This window comes from Ammospiza caudacuta, chromosome 20, assembly GCF_027887145.1.
Source record: "Ammospiza caudacuta isolate bAmmCau1 chromosome 20, bAmmCau1.pri, whole genome shotgun sequence".
Taxonomy (NCBI): domain Eukaryota; kingdom Metazoa; phylum Chordata; class Aves; order Passeriformes; family Passerellidae; genus Ammospiza; species Ammospiza caudacuta.
Window position 1 is genome coordinate 9,045,044 of NC_080612.1, and position 18,285 is coordinate 9,063,328.

The 18,285-nt window shown below is 64.4% G+C and overlaps 1 protein-coding gene across 3 annotated transcripts in view; it reads left to right on the forward strand.

Moving 5' to 3' along the window:
* ABR (ABR activator of RhoGEF and GTPase) overlaps positions 1-18,285 on the forward strand; it is a 29,044-nt gene that overhangs the window by 2,566 nt on the left and 8,193 nt on the right. Inside the window, exons 2-16 of one of the 3 annotated variants that reach the window (XM_058817968.1) lie at positions 1,835-2,019; positions 6,573-6,677; positions 7,130-7,315; positions 7,683-7,790; positions 8,361-8,421; positions 10,700-10,752; positions 10,882-11,022; positions 11,361-11,482; positions 11,589-11,754; positions 12,225-12,347; positions 12,442-12,517; positions 12,653-12,757; positions 13,197-13,271; positions 13,407-13,504; positions 13,616-13,747. In XM_058817968.1, the coding sequence (XP_058673951.1) occupies positions 1,835-2,019; positions 6,573-6,677; positions 7,130-7,315; positions 7,683-7,790; positions 8,361-8,421; positions 10,700-10,752; positions 10,882-11,022; positions 11,361-11,482; positions 11,589-11,754; positions 12,225-12,347; positions 12,442-12,517; positions 12,653-12,757; positions 13,197-13,271; positions 13,407-13,504; positions 13,616-13,747 (1,736 nt within the window). Of the gene's footprint in view, positions 1-1,834; positions 2,020-4,642; positions 4,946-6,572; positions 6,678-7,129; positions 7,316-7,682; positions 7,791-8,360; positions 8,422-10,699; positions 10,753-10,881; positions 11,023-11,360; positions 11,483-11,588; positions 11,755-12,224; positions 12,348-12,441; positions 12,518-12,652; positions 12,758-13,196; positions 13,272-13,406; positions 13,505-13,615; positions 13,748-16,693; positions 16,885-18,285 lie in introns of those variants that run through there. The other 2 variants (XM_058817969.1, XM_058817970.1) reach the window with 2 other exon arrangements.

Here is an 18,285-nt window from a genome sequence, read left to right on the forward strand (position 1 = left end):
AGCACTGCCACGGTGACAGTGCCACTCTGGGTGTCCCTGTGGTGCAGCCTGGAGCTGCACACCTTGGCTGTGGTGGAGGGAAGGTGGTGGCACCTGATGGTGACCATCAGCTTTGGGCCCTCTCTGCTGCCTTGGCTCCCCCTTAGGAAAGGAGCTTGGGGGAGAGTTTTGGGTTTCTGTGGGGCATTCCCAGCCTGGGGACAGTCCCTGGGTGAGGGCAGCTCTGTGGGGTTGTGTCCTGGGGAGTGGCCACCATGGGGGACAGCAGTGCTGGTGAGCCTCATGCAGCATCACAGCTGGGACTGTCCAGGACAGGAGAGATGATGGACAGCCCACCATGAGGAGGCAGGGCAGGTTAGAGCCAGGGATCCTTTTTTCCTGGAAGCTGAGGACCAGGAGGGTGCAATCCGCTCAGCTCCTGGGTTGAAGGTGGGCTGTGGTGCCCCACTGAGGGATTGTCATCAGCTGATTGCTAAAGAAATAATGTCTAAGAGGGGCTCCGGTGTGCTGGCAGAGATGGGGTGCATCTGGCCCATGTCACAGCTCTCCTCCAACCCCTCTCAGGTGCAGGATGGGACTCTCCATCCATCCCTCCCCACTGGCACTGGCTCCTGGCCTGAGCACTCTTTGATTTAAAGATTTATCCACTTTCCCCAGGAAGCAGGATGTAATATTAATGTGCTGAGTGGTGTTGGTGGGAGCCAGGGGAGTCCTTGTCCAGCATGGCCCTGGGGACATGGAGTGGCAGCGGTGTGGGGTTTGGTCTGGGCTGGCTGCTCTGACCCCAGCACACCCCGCTGTGCCCAGGTTATCGGCTGGGCTCTTATCTGGGCTCTCCCCAGTGTCTGTGCCCAGGAACCCTGTGGGGATGTGGCTTCCATGGGGCTGCTGGATGGGAGGGGAGCAAGGGGGCGGTGTTGGACGAGCGCCCTCCCTCTCTGGGGGCTGCCGAGGGGCTCCTGGCCGCTGCCTTGGGGTGGGGGGTGCCGGGTGCACCCCCGGCCGGCCCTGCCGCAGCCGGGCTCCCTTCCCCCTCCCCTTTGTCGGCATCTCGGGGCTGCTGCAGCCGCCACCGAGCCGCTGCCGTTCCCATGGAAACGGGTTCGGATGTACCCCGGCCCCAGGGCCCCTCTGCAGACCCCCCCCCTCGCCTCCCCCTTGGGGCTCTGTGTCCCCAAAATGCCTCCCCCAGGCCTTGGGTGATGGGGGGCTGTGGGGCAGCGTGGGGCACCCACAAATGGGTGCTGTTCTGGCGGGGGGCCTCATTCCCAGTGCAGGATTCATTTCCCCCACTCTGTCCCCCATCGGGGTGGCAATGCCCAATTCACCCCGCGGGGGTGGCACTGCCCCCCGAGCTGGGCATCCTGGCATTTCCAGCCCCGAGGAGTGTGGGCATGGTCAAACGAGGAGGATGCGGCCGTGGGTGCCAGCCCAGCTCGTCTGTCCCCGGGGATGGCACAGGGATGGCACAGGGATGTGGCCGGCGGGCAGGCAGGGCACAGCCACTTGCACGGGGCCGCAGCGTCTGGCAGAGCAGCTGTCCCTGCGCAGACGGGGCCGCCGGGCCTCTCGGTTCAGTTAATTATTCAAATATAGGGAAGTGTGTCGAGCAGAGGATGCCTGCGGGGCCGGGGATGCTCGCTGTGATCTCTGATGTCTCCGTGCCTGCTCGGCTGAGCAGGCGGCGGGGCTGGCCCGGGCTGGCCCTGAGCGGCCCTGGGGCTCGGGATCAGCTGCCCGTGGGTCAGCACAGCCTGGGCTGGGTGGCCGCGGTGCCACCCGGTGTCCCCGAGCCGTGCCCGGATCTCACGGCCGCCCTCTCTCACCCCGGCAGACTTCAACTATGGCGCGGACGAGTACGACGCCGAGGGCAACGAGGAGCCCAAGGCGCTGCCGGAGGGCTCGGAAACCATGCCCTACATCGATGAGTCGCCCACCATGTCCCCCCAGCTCAGCGCCCGCGGCCAGGACAGCGGGGACGGTGTGTCACCCACGCCCGCCGATGGCCTCGGCACAGGGGTAGGTGCTGGGGGCTCGGGGGTCTCGGTGCCAGCGGTGTTTGTGGTCTCTGTTGCTGCTCTGACCTGGGCACTGTGCCCAACAGCCCAGTTTCTGCCGGCCGGGGAGCGGCAGTTCGGGGGATGCCGTGCCCGTGGGACAGGCTGTGTCCCTGTCCCGCCGAGACAGAGCCGGGATGGGATGCGCTGGCCGGGGAGCGGGTTCTGGGATGGGCGTGCTGGAAATGGGGAGTGCCGGGTCCCCATCCCCGGGAGCCCTTGGGGACAGGGAGCAGGAATTGCCGGGTCCTCATCTCTCGGAGCCCTTGGGGACAGGGCACAGGAATTGCCGGGTCCCCATCCCTAGGAGCCCTTGGGGACAGGGAGCAGGAATTGCCGGGTCCCCATCTCCCGGAGCCCTTGGGGACAGGAATTGCCGGGTCCCCATCCCCGGGAGCCCTTGGGGACAGGAATTGCCGGGTCCCCATCTCCCGGAGCCCTTGGGGACAGGGCCAGCGGCTCCGCCGGGCTGCCGGCTCCATCTAGTGGCACTCGGGGACCAGGCACCAGCAGGGCTGGGGACACAAGGTGCCCCCCTCGCTTAAATGTAACTCCTGCTGTTCGCAGCGCATCCTCGGGAAGCGCTCTGGTTTTCCGAAAGAGGAGGAATGCCCGGAGAGCTGCGCGGGGCGGGATCCAAAGGGAAAAAAAGTGTTTGTTTTTTATCCAGAATGAAAGTTTCCATAAAGCTCGGGAGCGGTGGGGTCCAGGCAGGAGCTTTGGCCCCTCGGGGTTAATGCGGGGAGCAACCGCACGGCCCCGGGCTGGGGGATCCCCCTGCGCTGCCGCTGCCCGCGCCGGGAAAAGTGAAGTTTTGTTTTTGTCAAGGAAAGAGTTAAGCTCCTGACCCGGATGCTGAGACAGAAGAGGGAGAGGTGTGGCTTCCTCCCCAGGGTCGCCCTGCGCAGCATCGCCGTCCCAGCGCCCCTGGGGAGGGAGAGGAGGGTGCTGCCCTCTGCCACCGCCTCCCGGGCTGGCTCTGAACCACTCGGGCTCCCTGAGCCCCCAGCACAGCCCTTGGAGCCCACGCTGGCACTCGGTGCTGGGCTCTGGCCCCGAGGCCGGCAGGGACAGCAGAGGCTGGCTCTGGGGACAGGGCTGGGGGGAGATGCTGCAGAGAGGTGTCCTTGAGGGCACGGTGGGTCTGGGCACAGGCAGGGACATTGACTTGGTTGTGACAAACAGGATTGGGAAGTGGTGGAGGCCGGTGCCAGCTCTGCCTCCCTCTCTTTATCTGGAGCTGCTCGTGCTGGGGCTTGGCAGAGCTCCCTCCAATGCCGGCACAGTGTGTGCAGCCCTGCGAGGGGCACAGGCTTGTGCTTGTGTGGCACAGGGTGCCAGGTTCAGCCCACTGCTCTCCTGCAGGGAGGCAGGACTGGTGGCACTGCCTTTGTGAGGGCTGGTTTGAGGAGGTTTCTGCTGGGGCATCTCGTCCTGCAGGCTCCTGGGCCAGCTGTAACCATGTCTGGGGCCTGTGACTGCTGCGTGCAGATGCATCTTAACCCTCCCCATCCCACTGTGGGATGCGGTTGTGGTGTGGAGTTGGTGTCCCAGCCCCTGCTTGGGTGCTGCTGGGTTTGGCACTGTGGGCAGCATTCCCCTGGACAGGGACCATTCCCCACTCTGGGACCTGTCCATGTTGGGCAGGGTTGTGGTGCAAACCCTGAGCTGTGGCATGGACACAGGGCTGGACACGGACTCTGGAAAGTCCCTGTGTCCCCACATCTCACAGCAGGAGTTTGTTGCAGGCTCAGATGGGTGCAGGGAGAAGAGATGGCTCCTGTGGGCAGAGCACATGCAGCCACCGGTTCCCCTTTTGCTTCTCAGGAGCCCGGGGGAAACTGCTGAAGCAGCTCTTGCATGAGTGTCCCCTCCTCCAGCCTGCTCTTGCCTTGTTCGCCGAGGCCCTCAGTGTCCCTCACAAGCGTCACAGCAGCGCTGCTGTCCCCGTGTCCCGCTGCTGTCCCCGTGTCCCGCTGCTGTCCCCATGTCCCGCTGCCCCGGGGCTCAGCGCTGAGGTGCCAGCCGGTGTGGCAGGTCTGTGTGAACGCACCCGGCTCGGCTCGGTGACACTGCCCCGAGTCCCCTCTGGGGCACGGAGAGCTCTGATCCCTTCTGGAGGTGCCCAGCCGGGTCCCCGTGTGGCACTGGGCGATGCTGCCCCCTCCAAGCTCACTTCTCGCTGGCGGCGAGGTTCTGCTGCTCCTTCCCACGGGACTCGGGGGTCCAGAGGGGGATGCTCTCCCTCTGCCGGGGTGGGGCTGGCAGGGGTCCCCTCCCCGCGGCTCCTGCCGGAGCCACCTTGGCGGAGCCCACGGGGACGGCTCAGCGCTCGCCCCAGCCTTGCCCACGGGGCGGCGGAGCGGCCCCACCTCCGTAGCCGGGAGAGCATTTCCTGTAGGAGCGCAGGGCGGAGCGGCGGGGCCGGCTGGGGCTGGGGCTGGGGCTCTGGGGCTCTGGGGCTGGGGCAGCGGCCCCTGCAGCGCCCGCGGCCCCGGGGCCGAGCGGAGCCGAGCCGGGAGCGGGGCCGGCCCTGCGCTCGCAGCGCTGCCGAGCCCGCAGCCGCCGCCGGGAGCGCCCGGGCCGGCCGGGACTGGACGGGGAGGCCGGAGCTGGGTCAGGCTGGAGCAGCACCGGGGATCCCATAATGGCTCCTTTCATCCCGCGCTGGTGGCCGGCGTCCAGGGCTGAGTCAGGCTGGGACAGCCCGGCCGCCTGAGCGCCTTGCCCGGAGCCTTGTGGGGTGCCCTGTGCGCCCCGCTGCCCGGCCGGCCATGGAGGAGGAAGAGGAGGCCATAGGGTACCTGGATAAAGTGCTGGAGGATGAAGATGACTCTGAGCCGGGAACCCCCACCAGCCCCGTGTCTCCGTTTTCGGCCGGCGACAAGGTGGGCAGCGGGGGGACCCTGCCCGTGCTGGGCACTGGGTGTGGGGACGAGGGGCATTTCGCTGGTGCTGGTGATGTTGGCACGGCCCCTGGGGCGATGCGGTGGGTGCTGGCGGGGGGCAGAGCTGGCAGCGGCGGGAGCATCACTGCGGCCCCACCACAGCCCCAGGGCTGCCTGTGCCAGGGCACGGGACACGGCTGTGCCAGGCTCCAGGTGTGGGGGGCTCAGCGTGGGGTGAGCACCCAGCTGTGCTTCCAGGGGGAGCAGAGCCACACGTGCTGCGGGGTGGGAGCTGAGGGGCTCAGCAGAGCGGCACCGGATGCTCAGGAAGGGGCTGGTTTTACACTCTGACCGCTGCTCGGCTATTGGCCGATTCCCCCACTCGGCCACCAGAAACCCCTAAACAGCCCCAAAACAGAGCTGGGGGGCGACCCCTGTGCAGGCAGGTGCAGCTCAGCATCCCTCTCATGCCCACCCTCATGCCAGGGTGCCTGGGTGCTGGAAGAGGGCTCTGGCCCTGCTCTTCCTGGGGTCTCCTGCATGGGGCAGCCACAAGGCCCTGGCTTATGTCACTCCTCTGGGTCACGGGGGTTGACATTGTCCCCGTGGGGTGCGTGGGCCCCGAGCGTGGGTGGGCCCCTTATCTGCTGAGCTCCTGCGCAGGGCCCAGGCTGGGGAAGCAGGAAGAGCCCGTGACTAATCTGTGGCAAAGAGCCCACGAGCTCCTGGTGAATAAAAGTGGCCCCCCCGCTCACCCTCCTGCTGCTCTGTCACCGTGGCCCAGCCTCAGTGGGGCAGCCTGGCAGGGGGGACACTCTGTTGTCACAGCAGCCCCCAGGGCTGGCTGATGGGCACTGGAGTGGGGCAGAGAGATGCTGATCCTGATCCATGCCCACCTCGGGGCTGTGCACAACAGCCAGGGCTGGCATGGGCAGAGGTGAGACATGACCAATGTCCCCCCCAAACCATCCTGAAGGGCCCAGAGTGATGCCCCCATGGCTCTGCTTGGCCCCTGTCTGGGAGGCAAAGCCTGGTCTCAAGTGTGATTTTTAGGAGGAGATGCCAAGACGTGACCAAGGATGGTCCAGGGGCTGGGGTGTCCATGCCTGGGCACTGGCAGAGCCTCGCTGAGGGTCCCAGAGCCCCCCCAGCCCTGCCATGAGGGTCACACCACAGGAACATCAGTGCTGCAGCAGACCTGGGTGCTGGGCCGTGCCCCGGTGCCCCTGGGCAGTGCCTGCTGGGGTGGCACTTCCCAAGGGAAACCTCAGCCGAGGGAAAGGGTGGTGCCACGTCACGTGGGAGCCCATCCAGCGCCAAGCATGATTTCACTGGGCGTCTCTGGACTCTGCCCTGGGAGAGTCCTGCCATGCCGTGCGCCATCCTGGAGCGCTGCCAGCGGCACCGGGCCTGTGGCCAGCCCGGAGCAGGGAGGGGACAGCAGCCAGCACAGCTCGTGGCTTTCCCAGCTGGCTCCAGACGGGCTCTGCTGCCCACCGGGCACAGCCCAGGCCTTGCCACGGAGCTCCCCCGGCACTGGCAGGGATTTGTGCCCAACCTGGTGGGATGAGGGGTCTCCTCCTGTGCCACTTGCTGGCTCAGCCAGGCTCCTTGCTGTGTTATGCAGGGCGAGCGGGATGCTGGCAAAGGCCTGGAGATGCGGAAGTTGGTGCTCTCCGGTTTCCTGGCCAGCGAGGAGATCTACATCAACCAGCTGGAGGCCCTCTTGTTGGTGAGCACAGCCCCTCCAGGGATGGATGGATGGATGGATGGATGGATGGATGGATGGATGGATGGATGGATGGATGGAGTCATTTTTTCCTGGGTGCCTTCCCCCAGTCACATCAGCCTGAGTGGGAGCAAAGCTCCAGGAGCCACACCAGGCCCAGCTTTGCTCTGGCTACCCCCATCTCACCTCCCCTGCTGCCCATGTCCCTTTTGGGGACATATTTGTAGCCCTGTTTCCTCCTGTGGCCTTGCTGACCTTCATGGCGAGACGCTGTTGCACAACACGGGGTCACTGCCACTGCGGGGAAGCCCGAGGATGCACCAGCCTGGAGTGCCCCGGTCCAGCTGCCAGCCTTGGTCCCTCTGTCCTGGGCAGCCCTCGCTGCCAGCTCAGATCCTCCTCACCCCCAGTGTTCTCCTCTTAGCCCTCATCTCAGGCTCTCCCTCCTTTGGCAGCCCATGAAGCCACTGAAGGCCACGGCCACCACGTCGCAGCCTGTCCTCACCCTCCAGCAGATCGAGACCATTTTCTACAAGATCCAGGATATCTATGAGATCCACAAGGAGTTCTACGACAGCCTGTGCCCGAAGGTGCAGCAGTGGGACAGCAATGTCACCATGGGCCACCTCTTCCAGAAGCTGGTACGCACCTTCCCTGGGTCTTGCTCCACTGGGAAGAGGAGCAGGGCTGGAGTTGTGATGCCCACAGGGGCTGTGCCCATGGATGCCATGACCGTGCTGGGGAGAGGAGAAGGAGAGGCCAGGTTGAAGGGCTGTAGCTTCAGTTTCTGCTGTCCGGGCACTTGTTATCTCCCTGCTGGATTTTGGAGGTTTTTGGAGGCACAGGCTGGGCAGGAGCTCCACCGTCCTGCCCTGAGCAGGAGCCAAGCTGGCTGAGTGTCCTGCCAGGAGGGGACAGCTCTGGGCAGTGTCACCTCAAGGGCTGCCTTGGGTGCTGTGGGGGGCTTCAGCTCCCTGCTGGTGCCTGGCTAACCCCCACTCCCCACAGGCCAGCCAGCTGGGCGTCTACAAGGCCTTTGTGGATAACTACAAAATCGCTTTGGAGACGGCAGAGAAGTGCAGCCAGAGCAACTACCAGTTCCAGAAGATCTCAGAGGTGAGCTGGGATGGGGCTGTGCCAGTGGGACAGGGCTGGGACAGGGCTGTCCCTGCACAGGGCAGAGAACACTGAGCTGACTGTGTCTGCCCTTTGGAGATGCTCTCCCTGCCCTGGGGACTTGCAGGGACTGTCCCCAAGGGCTGGGCCACTGGGGGCTCTGCTATTTTGGGCATTGCAGGAGGTTGTCCCCACCTTGTGCAAGCTCAGGTTGGGCTCAGCCTGTGCTGTCATCAGTGCTGAGCACCTGTGGCTCCTTCCTGCTGCCTGGAGCTCCATGCCTGGATCCTCTTTAGAAATTGGGACCTCCATGGCTACAACCTGGGCTCCCTGCTCCTGTTCAGCTCCGTGGCCTCACCACCATGTCCCAGCTGCTGGGCACAGCCTGAGCTGCTCCCAGCCAGGCAGGGACCCACCCTCCTTCACCCAGCACCCGTGTGTGCCCTCCAGCACGGCCAGGCTGGGGCCAGGGGGTGTAGGAGGGGTTGGGGGGTCCCCATGACCTTGAGCCACGACCTTGCCCCCACCCCAGCTCCCACGGGCTCTGCTGATGGGGCTTTCCCTCCCTAGGAGCTGAAGGTGAAGGGCCCCAAGGACTCCAAGGAGAGCCACACGTCCGTCACCATGGAGGGTACGGGGGAGAGGGATTCGGGGAGGGGGACGCAGCCTTTTGTGTGCGCGGGTGAATTTCCGAGCCCTTTGTGTGCCTGGAGCCGGCAGGAAGGGGAGGGGAGGGAGGGGGTCACAGGCGGCTCTTTGGGATGCGGGGGGCGTGCGGCAGCCCCCAGCCCCTGCCCAGCGCTCCTCCCCGTGCGGAGCGGCCGGAGCGGTGCCGCAGCCGGGCTGAGCTGCTGCGATGGCTGCGCGGGGCCGGGGCTGCCATGGAAATCCTCCTCATTGTCCGGCTCTGCTGTAACTGCACCTACGGTGAGCCCGGGGGGGCGGCTCCGTTTTGGGGGGTCGGTAAGGAGCGGTGCCGTCGGGGGGTGGAGGCTGCGGTCGTGCTCTGCAGGATGAAGTTGGGAGCGTCTTTGTTCCAGGCTCGGTTGAATCATTCTTGGCTCCGGCACACGCAGCCACGCGCTCGCTGTCCCCGCCGGGCATGGATATGGATGGTGCCGCTGATGGGACACAGGGAGCGCGGTGGGCGGGGGGTGCTGGGCTGGGGGAGCCCCCTCCCGTGCCGGGCTGTGCTGTGGGGATGGTGATGGGGAGGGGTCTCCGTTTGCCCCGGCATCGTGGGGTGGAATGTCCAGCTCTCCATGGCTGGGAGGAGACGCACTGCCTCTGCTGCCTGTGGGTCCCAGGATGGCAGGGCTGTGGGCACAGGGAGCCCCTTGCTCCTCTGCTGTGCTGGGACCACCCCTCCAGCGGCTCCCCGGAGCTCTGTGTGTGTCCGTAGTGATGGCAGCAGGAGGGTCCATCCTTCCTGATGGTGGAAAATGGGGGGCACCCTGCCTGTCACCTCTATCCCAGAGCAGGGTTCTGGCTGCCTGTCACAGGGACCAGGCTCTTGTTTCACCCTCTGGCATGGAGCTGTGGGGTGCAGCCTCTGGATGTCTGCCTGTGGGGGATACAGGGCTTAGGGATGTCCCTGCAGGGGCTTGGGGGATTTGGGTGTCACTGCAGGCACTGTGCTTGCTGTGGCAAAGGCTGCCTTGGGGATGGCCAGGGGTTCAGCCTGGCATTGTCACCTCCCGAACAGAGACCCCCTGCCCACCCTGTCTCAGGGCTGGGGGCCACGAGCCAGCCCCCTCTGGGATCACAGGGATGGGAGCCCCCCATGAGTCAGCCCAGGGTGAGGAGGTGGCAGCTTTCCCTCCTCTGCCATGGCCCAAATCTGTCTGCTCTTGGCCCTGGCAGTTTGGGGAAGTGCTCCAAAGGGAAGGGAAACCCCAGAGGCATCAGCAGCCTGGGGAGACATGAATGTGGCCAGGCACGGGGAGCAGCACTGTGAGTGGGCTCTGTGCCTTTGCCTGCCCAGAGAGGTGGGCAGGAGGAGAAGGGTCTGTCTGCTTCCACTGAAATGTGCCTCTGAAGAGCCTCTGGGGCTGTTTCCTACTGGGAGGGCGTGTGGCAGGAGAAAGGGGGTGTCTGTACCCCCTGTGTGTGTTGCGTGGTTGTGTGTGAGGCAGCTCTGCCCTGGCTGGAGCCCCACAGGCAGTCAGGGGGGCTGCAGGCAGGGACACGGGGCAGGGCTGTGGGGCTGAAGCCTCAGTGTTCTCTGTAGGTGGGGATTTTGCTGCTGCTGGAGCAGCCGGGGCCCCCTTTGCACCCAGGGCTGCCTGGGGTGGTGCAGAGGGATGGGTACAGCGTGTCCTGTGGGGTGGCAGAGCTTGGTGAGAGACGGGACCCAGCTCTGAGCAAAAAGGGAAACTGAAAAAGCTGCTGAGGGTGAGGAACGGCTCTTCCGCTCCCCAGCCGCCGCACAGCACAGCGAGTGTGGGTGCAGCCCTCCGGGGGGAGGCCCTGCCCTCAGAGGGCTGTCCCAGCCCTGTGTGCCACAGGTGGAGTGGGACATCCTGAACCCACCGCCCAGGACCGCACACCGGCCTGGCTGGGGCTCCTGGTGCCCCCAGCACAGCAGGACACGGGGCTGGGGCTGTGCCAGGACGCGGGGCTGTGGCAGTGCCACGACGTGGGGCTGTGGCAGTGCCAGGACGCGGGGCTGTGGCAGTGCCAGGACATGGGGCTGTGGCAGTGCCAGGACACGGGGCTGTGGCAGTGCTGGCTCCCCCCTGCTCCTAGCACTACCACCATTGTCCAGCTGTGCAGGACAGAGCTCAGATGCTTGCCCTGGGCACCTGGGCTCCCCTCCTTGCCCCTGTGCTGTCTGTGGCAGGTGGGAGAGGGGCCAGGGCTCCTCTGTGTGTCACAGGTGGCTGCTGACACTTTGTCTCTCCCCTCAGCGCTGCTGTACAAACCCATCGACCGGGTGACACGGAGCACCCTCGTCCTGCACGTGAGTGTGACACCAGGGCCACCACGGGGGTGGTGGTAGCTTCTGTCTCTGCTGCTCCTGGGGAGTGCTGATGAGGGGTCTCCAGGCTGGGTGATTTTGAGCTGCTCACCTGTGCCTGTCTCCTTCCAGGATCTCCTCAAGCACACCCCAGCTGACCACCCTGACTACCCACTGCTCCAGGATGCCCTCCGCATCTCCCAGAACTTCCTCTCCAGCATCAATGAGGACATCGACCCCCGGAGGACAGCGGTCACCACCCCCAAGGGCGAGGTGAGCCTGTGGGGTGGGCAGTGCCTGGGCACAGGGTGAGGCCTGAGCCCTCTGCCAGACCCCTGCCCTGAAGAGCTCCTTAGTGCCTGGGTAGGAGTTGGAGGGGCTCCTCCAGATACAGTTCCAGGTACATCTGGAGGAGTTGGAGGGGCTCCTCCAGATACAGTTCCAGGTACAAGGTTAGGGCTCTACCTAGTCCTTGCTGGACATAGAGGACATGGACCTCCCCGTGCTCCTGGTGGCTGAGCCACAGAGAGGGACAGGATTGTCAGCCTTTCCCCATGGATTGCTGCCCTTTGCTCCCTGCCTGCTCTCATGGCAGCCCCTCTGTCCCACAGACCCGGCAGCTTGTCAAGGATGGCTTCCTGGTGGAGCTGTCGGAGGGCTCAAGGAAGCTGCGGCACGTCTTCCTCTTCACCGACGTGCTGCTCTGTGCCAAGCTGAAGAAGACAGCAGTGGGGTAAGGGGGGCACTGGGCACTGTGCCACAACCCCCTGCCCCTCATTGGGGTGGGAGGTGTGCCTGGGAGGGGTCAGGTGTCAGTCAGCACCGTGCCCTGGCTGCAGGAAGCACCAGCAGTACGACTGCAAGTGGTACGTGCCCCTGGCCGACCTGGTGTTCCCCTCGCCGGAGGAGTCGGAGCACTGCCCGCAGGTGCACGTCATCCCCGACCACGAGCTGGAGGACATGAAGACGAAGATCTCAGCCATCAAGAGCGAGGTGCAGAAGGAGGTGAGAGACGGTGTTCACAGGGGTCCGAGGATGAGGGAAGAGATGAGGATCTGACTCCATGTTTCAGAAGGCTTGATTTATTATTTTATGGTATATATTATATTAAAATGATACTAAAAGAATAGAAAGATTTCATCAGAAGGCTAGCTAAGAATAGAAAAAGAAGGAATGATAACAAAGGCTTGTGGCTCAGACAGAGTCCAAGCCAGCTCACTTTGATTGGCCATTAATTAGAAACAACCACATGAGCCCAATCCCAGATGCACCTGTTGCATTTCACAGCAGCAGATAACCATTGTTTACATTTTGTTCCTGAGGCCTCTCAGCTTCTCAGGAGGAAAAATACTAAGGAAAGGATTTTTCATAAAAGACGTCTGTGACAGGTGTGGGACTTGTTCTTGGGGTGGGTGCCTTGCTCTGGGTCAGGGATGGGGCACCTCTGGAAGGTCCCCTCTGCTCCCCATCTGCAGAAAGCCAACAAGGGGCAGAGCCGCGCCATCGAGCGCCTCAAGAAGAAGATGTTTGAGAACGAATTCTGGCTGCTGCTCAACTCCCCTGCCATTCCCTTCCGCATCCACAACCGCAACGGGAAGGTGAGGAGGGCGGGCTGGGGCTGGGGCTGGGGCTGGGGCTGGGGCTGGGCTCAGCCCTGCCTGCACGCAGCCTGCCACATCTCCTCTCTTACAGAGCTACCTCTTCCTGCTCTCCTCCGACTACGAGCGGTCCGAGTGGAGGGAGGCCATCCAGAGACTGCAGAAAAAGGGTGAGTTTGGGGCTGCTGGCCCTCCTGGGGCTCCTGGTCACCCCAGAAACCCTATAGGATCCCAGCCTCTATGGGATCTCCAGTCTCTATGACCAGCACTGGCTGCGTCCCTCTGAAGTTTCTGTCCTCTCCCAGACCTCCAGGCCTTTGTCCTGAGCTCAGTGGAGCTGCAAGTGCTCACGGGATCCTGCTTCAAGCTGCGCACCGTCCACAACATCCCCGTCACCAGCAACAAGGACGGTGAGCGGCCGCTGGGTCCTGCTGTGCTCGGGGTGATGCTGGCAGCACTGCGGGGTCCCTGAGCTGGAGCGGGGACTCTGCTGTGCCGGGGACAGCTTCCCACCAGGTGGCACTGCTGGAGCAGCGTCGGGCTGCCAGGCTGAGCAATCCCAGCTGCAGCTTTTGGGCTCTCGCCATCCGACACCATGGGCTGGGCAGGGGCAGTGTGCCCAGGGTGAGACCCAGCCAGCCCCACTGGGAACATCCCCAGGGCTGTTCAGAGCAGGAGAGCTTGGGGTGTGTGTCAGTGGGGGATACAGCACTTAGGGATGTCCCTGCAAGGGATTGGGGGATTTGGGTATCACTGCAGGCACTCTGCTTGCTGTGGCAAAGGTGGCAAAGGCTGCCTTGGGGTTGGCCAGCCTCAGGCCCTGACACAGCCCCTGCTCTCCTGCCACAGATGACGAGTCCCCAGGGCTTTATGGGTTCCTGCACGTCATCGTCCACTCTGCCAAGGGCTTCAAGCAGTCAGCCAGTAAGTGTGGTGCCCACCCAGCTTGGAGGGGCTCAGAAGAGTTGGGGTCCAGCACGTGGCCCTGCTCTGCCCACCGTGGTGCCCTGGCAGATGGTGGGGGTGTTCTGGGGTGCTGAGCTATGTCTGCTCCCCCAGATCTCTACTGCACACTGGAGGTGGACTCCTTTGGCTACTTTGTCAGCAAAGCCAAGACCAGGGTGTTCCGGGACACCACGGAGCCGCAGTGGAACGAGGTGAGGGAGGGTGGCCTGCAGGGAGGGACTGTGCTCCCCATTTCCCCATTTCCCCAGTTCTGGAGCTGCTCTGGGGTGCTGGGGTTGAGCCACCCTCCCTCTACACCTCAGGAGTTTGAGATTGAGCTGGAGGGCTCCCAGTCCCTGCGCATCCTCTGCTACGAGAAGTGCTACGACAAGACCAAACTCAACAAGGACAACAACGAAATTGTGGACAAGATCATGGGCAAGGGGCAGATCCAGGTATGCTCTGGGGCTCTTGGGCATCCTCTCACCCAAAGGGGGACTCCCTAGGGCCTGGCATCTGGGCTGGGAGGGTTGTCCTGGGGTGATGCCTGGGGTGGGCAGCTCTGCATTTGGGAGCACGGTACAGCAATTGTGGGGTTGAAGGCAGTGAGGTGGGTGGGCATCAGGCATGGGGATGATGGTCTTGGGGCACAGTGGCTGCAGGAGAAGGTGGGACAAAGTGAGAAGGGCCTTTGTGGAGGTGGCAAAGCCAGACCTTCCTGCAGAGGTGCATCCAGCCCCAGCTGGGCTGGAAGTGTTTCTGTTCTGCTGCTCTCCGTGCTGTGGCCCCGGGGGGCTGCAGGGAAGGGTTGGCAGCTGCCCTGGGGAGGGCTCTGCATGTGCAGCCCCCCGTCCCTCCTGTGTCTCCCTCTGCCACCATCTGCCTTGCCTGTGCCTCCATCAGCTGCTGTTATGGCAACAGGGGTTTCCAGGGCAATGGCTGAGCTCCTCTGATTGGTGGTTGCCAGGCAGGCAGGATGGAGGCCTGGGCTGCCCTGAGATGCTCCCAGGTGAGCAGGACCAGGAGCATGGAGTGGAGGGCAGGCAGACCCCCAGACCTCCCATTGCCCCTGCAGCCACCTTGGCCAGGCTGCAGGGAAGCCCAGGGCAGGGGAGCGCAGTTGGGGCTGGGGGTGTCTCTGTGTGTTCCTGGCTGTGCTGGGGACAGGGTCACGCCTGGGACACTTCAAAGGGCCCCTCGTGGCTGCCTGCTCCGTGGGAAAGCAGCTGAGGGCAGGTCCCAGGGGAGCAGAGAGCAGCAGGAAAAGGCTGCAGGGAATGGAGATGCTGTGGGGAAACAGCACTGGAGGGGACACAGGGTGGGAGGAGAGGGCTCAGCTCCACCAGTGGCTTGTCCATACCTGAGATCAGCCCTCTGTTGCCTTCTCCCCCAGGCAGCAGCGCTGTGGGGGTGGCACTGGGCCAAGGGGGACGGCCAGGGCAGGGAAGGGGCTCGTGTCCCGCGGGGATCAGTCCAGCTGCGCTCTCGGAAATAGCCTGGATCAACAAACATGAGTCATGCTGGGAGATGCGGGGGTCGGGACAGGGACAGCACAGCCCGTACCCGCTGTGCACTGTGCAAGAGCGCTGGGGGAAGAGCAGGAAAGAGAGAAGGCCCTGGGGCTGCTTATCCCAAGCAGGGTCTGGATGGGTGGATGGAAGAGCCACAGGGCTGGGGCTGTCCTGGTGTCACCCGAGCCCCAGGGGTGGGCTTGGTGGCAGGGCAGGACAGCTGTGAGCAGCATGGGCAGTGCTGCTGCTGGGGCTGTGGGCTGTATTCAAGCCCCAGAGCTGCCCCCCTGCCTTGGCCCTGAGGCATTCGGGCAGAAATGCTGCCCTGGATGTTCCTCACCCTGGCTGATCCCTGGGCTCATCATGGGTTGCTGCTGGTTCCACATAGCAGCACTGGCTGCTCAGTGGAAAGCTGTGACTCCTGGCTGGCACTAACCCTGTTTTGTTGTTATTAACCCCATTTTCCAAAGCTGGAATATGCTGTGGTCGGGGCAGGGCTGCCCTGTTTGGCTCGTGTCCCCATGAGGGTCCTGTGTCCCCTGCGGCCCTGCTCTGAGCTGTCCCAGTTGCTCCCAGCAGCTGGGCTGTGTGTGCTGGGTGCTGGCAGGGGTGTGTGCTGCTGTGCCAGGATGGCAGACGGGTGTTGTCGTGGGCAAAACGGGCTGTGAGTGCTCGTGCCCACATTGCAGGGGACAGAGGCTGGATGTGCCCCCCATGCCCTGGAGGAGAAGGCAGTGGGTGCATGAAGGGGGGCTCAGGACCCCCTTCCTCAGCCCATTTGATGCACGGGGAGATTTGGCTGCTGGAGCAGAGCCTGTGTTGTCATGGGCACGGTGCCTGCTGTGCCCTCAGGGAATAGCTGTCTGTCTGTCTGTCTGTCTGTCGTCTTCCCTGGGCTGGCAGAGTCTCTGGCAGGGGAGATTTGTGATGCTGAGGCACCCCTGACCTGCAGGGAGCCATAGTGACCTGAAGGGACCCCAGGGGCTGCTGAGGGATGGACTGGGGGACACTCAAATCCCTCCAAGCTGCACCTCAGCCTGTCCCTCAGCAGGCAGGGACCCTCCAGGGCTTCCCTGCTCTGCTGGCAGTGGGGCTGACAAGGGTCAGGGTACATAGAGAGGGGACATGGGGGTACCCGGGCATGACAACAGACCCCAAAAGCCTCAGGAGGAGCAGCAGAACCAGCCTGGCTCCTGCGGGGAGCCGGGAACGCTGCAGCCGCCAGCGGCTGTGCCTTGGGGGCCGCGGCTGCCACTGGGGCTGCGGGGCGGAGAACCGAGAGAGGGAGAACGGCAGGGGGATAAAAACAGCGGAGAACGGCAGGGGGATAACGGGAGGGGATAAAAACAGAGGATAACAGCAGGGGGATAACGGCAGGGGGATAACAACAGTGGAGAACGGGAGAGGGATAACGGGAGGGGATAAAAACAGAGGAAAACGGCAGAGGGATGAAAACAGAGGATCCCGGCGGCGGGGAGCCCGGGCAGCAAAGGGAGAACGGCAAGGGGATAACGGGAGGGGATAACAACAGCGGATAACGGCAGAGGGATAAAAGCAGCGGATAACGGCAGCGGGAGAACGGCAGGGGGATAACAACAGCGGATAACAGCGGATCCCGGCGGCGGTGCCCGGGCAGCCCCCCCAGCGCTCCCGAGCGGCAGGGCGAGGGTTAAACGCGTGGGGGCCGCCGGGGGGGGGGGCTGCCTTTGAGTCACTTCCTCGCAAGGGGAGGGAGGGAGGGAGGGAGGGAGGGAGGGAGGGAGGTTTTGGGGCTGCCTCGCCAGCCCGGCGCGCAGCCTGAGGATGAGCCCCGGCCGCTCGCCGCCCCAGCCGGGCTCCCCTGGCCCGGCCCCGCTGACCGCTCGGATGCCGATGCTGCGCTGAGCCAGCCGCGGGCACCCTCGTGTCGCCTGCCCGGAGCCGAAGCGATGACGGAGGTGTTGGTGCAGCCCGAGGGAAGCCCCGGTATCGGTACCGGTACCGGGGGCGAGCGCGGCGTGGAGGAGCCCGAGGGGAAGCGAGCCCCGAACACGGGCGCCCGGCTCTGGGGCAGGGTGCGCAGCAAGCTGCTCCGGCAGAAGGTGCTCCGGGTGCGGGGGGCAGTGCTGGGCGCTGGGATGGCTCTGCCGGGCTCTGCTCCGTGCTGTGACCGCTGGGTTTGTGGGGTGGGGGGCGCTGATACGGGGGGCTGCGTTGTTTGTGTGCAGAGTGAGCGCTGCGGGGTCTGTGCGCGGAGCAGGGAGATGTTTGGGTGCTTTGGGAGCTCTCGGATGCTCTTGGCAGCCTGTGAGGTGTTTGTTTTGCTCTTCCCTCTCCCTGTGTGTGCTGGCGGGCTCCCGCAGGCTGAGCTGTTTGCACCGGGGGTCCTGCAGAGCCCCGGGGAGCCCCTGCCCGGCCCCGGAGCTTTTCCAGGGGGCAGCGATGCTCCTGGGCTGGCTGGGGACACTGCCTGCGTCCCCCTCCTGCAGCCCGCGTCCATCCAGGCTTTCCCAGCTGTGTCGCAGCCACATCGGCCAGAAACACAGAGTGCGGGGATGTGCGACAGAGGAGGGGGACAGCGCCCTTGCAGGCTGTCCCAAAAGCCCCACGGGGCACTCTGGGGGTTTCCCTCGGTGCAGTCCCCCTGCCCAGCCTGGTTTGGCTGTGTGTGTGTGTGTGTGTGTGTGTGTGTGTGTATGACGCAGCTGCATTAACCTCGATTCAGTGCCGAGCCCAGGGGATTAAGGGGCAGCAGGGCTCTCTGGGGAGGCTGCCCGGCGGCTGCTGCTGGCTCACAGCATGGAGGGGTTTCATTTCCCTGACTCTGGCTTCCCCGGGGCTGCAGAGCTGGATGTGGCCCCGGGGTCCTGCTGGGCTGTGGGTGCTGCTGCTGCTCGGGTCACTCTGTCAGGGCTGTGGATTGCTGATTTCTTGGCTGTGCTTGGCCACTGGCAGCGTTTGCTGGTGTGGTGGCTGCTCGTCCCACGGTGCTGGGGGCTCAGGGACTGTCTGTAGGTCTGCTGAGGGATCTGTGAGGGATCTGCTTGCCAGGGCAGCCACAGGAGGCCAGGCTGGGGAAGCTGTGGGTGCCACGCTGATGGGAAGCAGCGCTGGCTGCAGCAGCTCCTCTGGGATCCCCCTCCCCAGGGCCCTGGCAGAGATGACCTCAAAGGCTGAGTCACCAATTTGCTCCCAATTGCTTCACCCCAGGCTGAGGTGGGGTGACCTCATGGGCCTGGGATGTGAGGAGGGGACATGCCCAGCCTGACAGTCCCTGCCCCACCACAGCATCCCTGGGAAACCACCCTGAGGATTTGGAGCCCTGCTCCTCACCTTGGAGCTCTGTGCACTGGGTCTGTCACAGTGCCATGACCTGGAGGTGCCTTGAGGACAAAATTCCAGGATGTGGCCTCATCACCGCAAGTCTGGAGCTGTCCCATGGACAAGACAAGCAGAAGGAGGGGAGGCACCAGCACCAGCAGGACCTCCCCAGAACACACAAA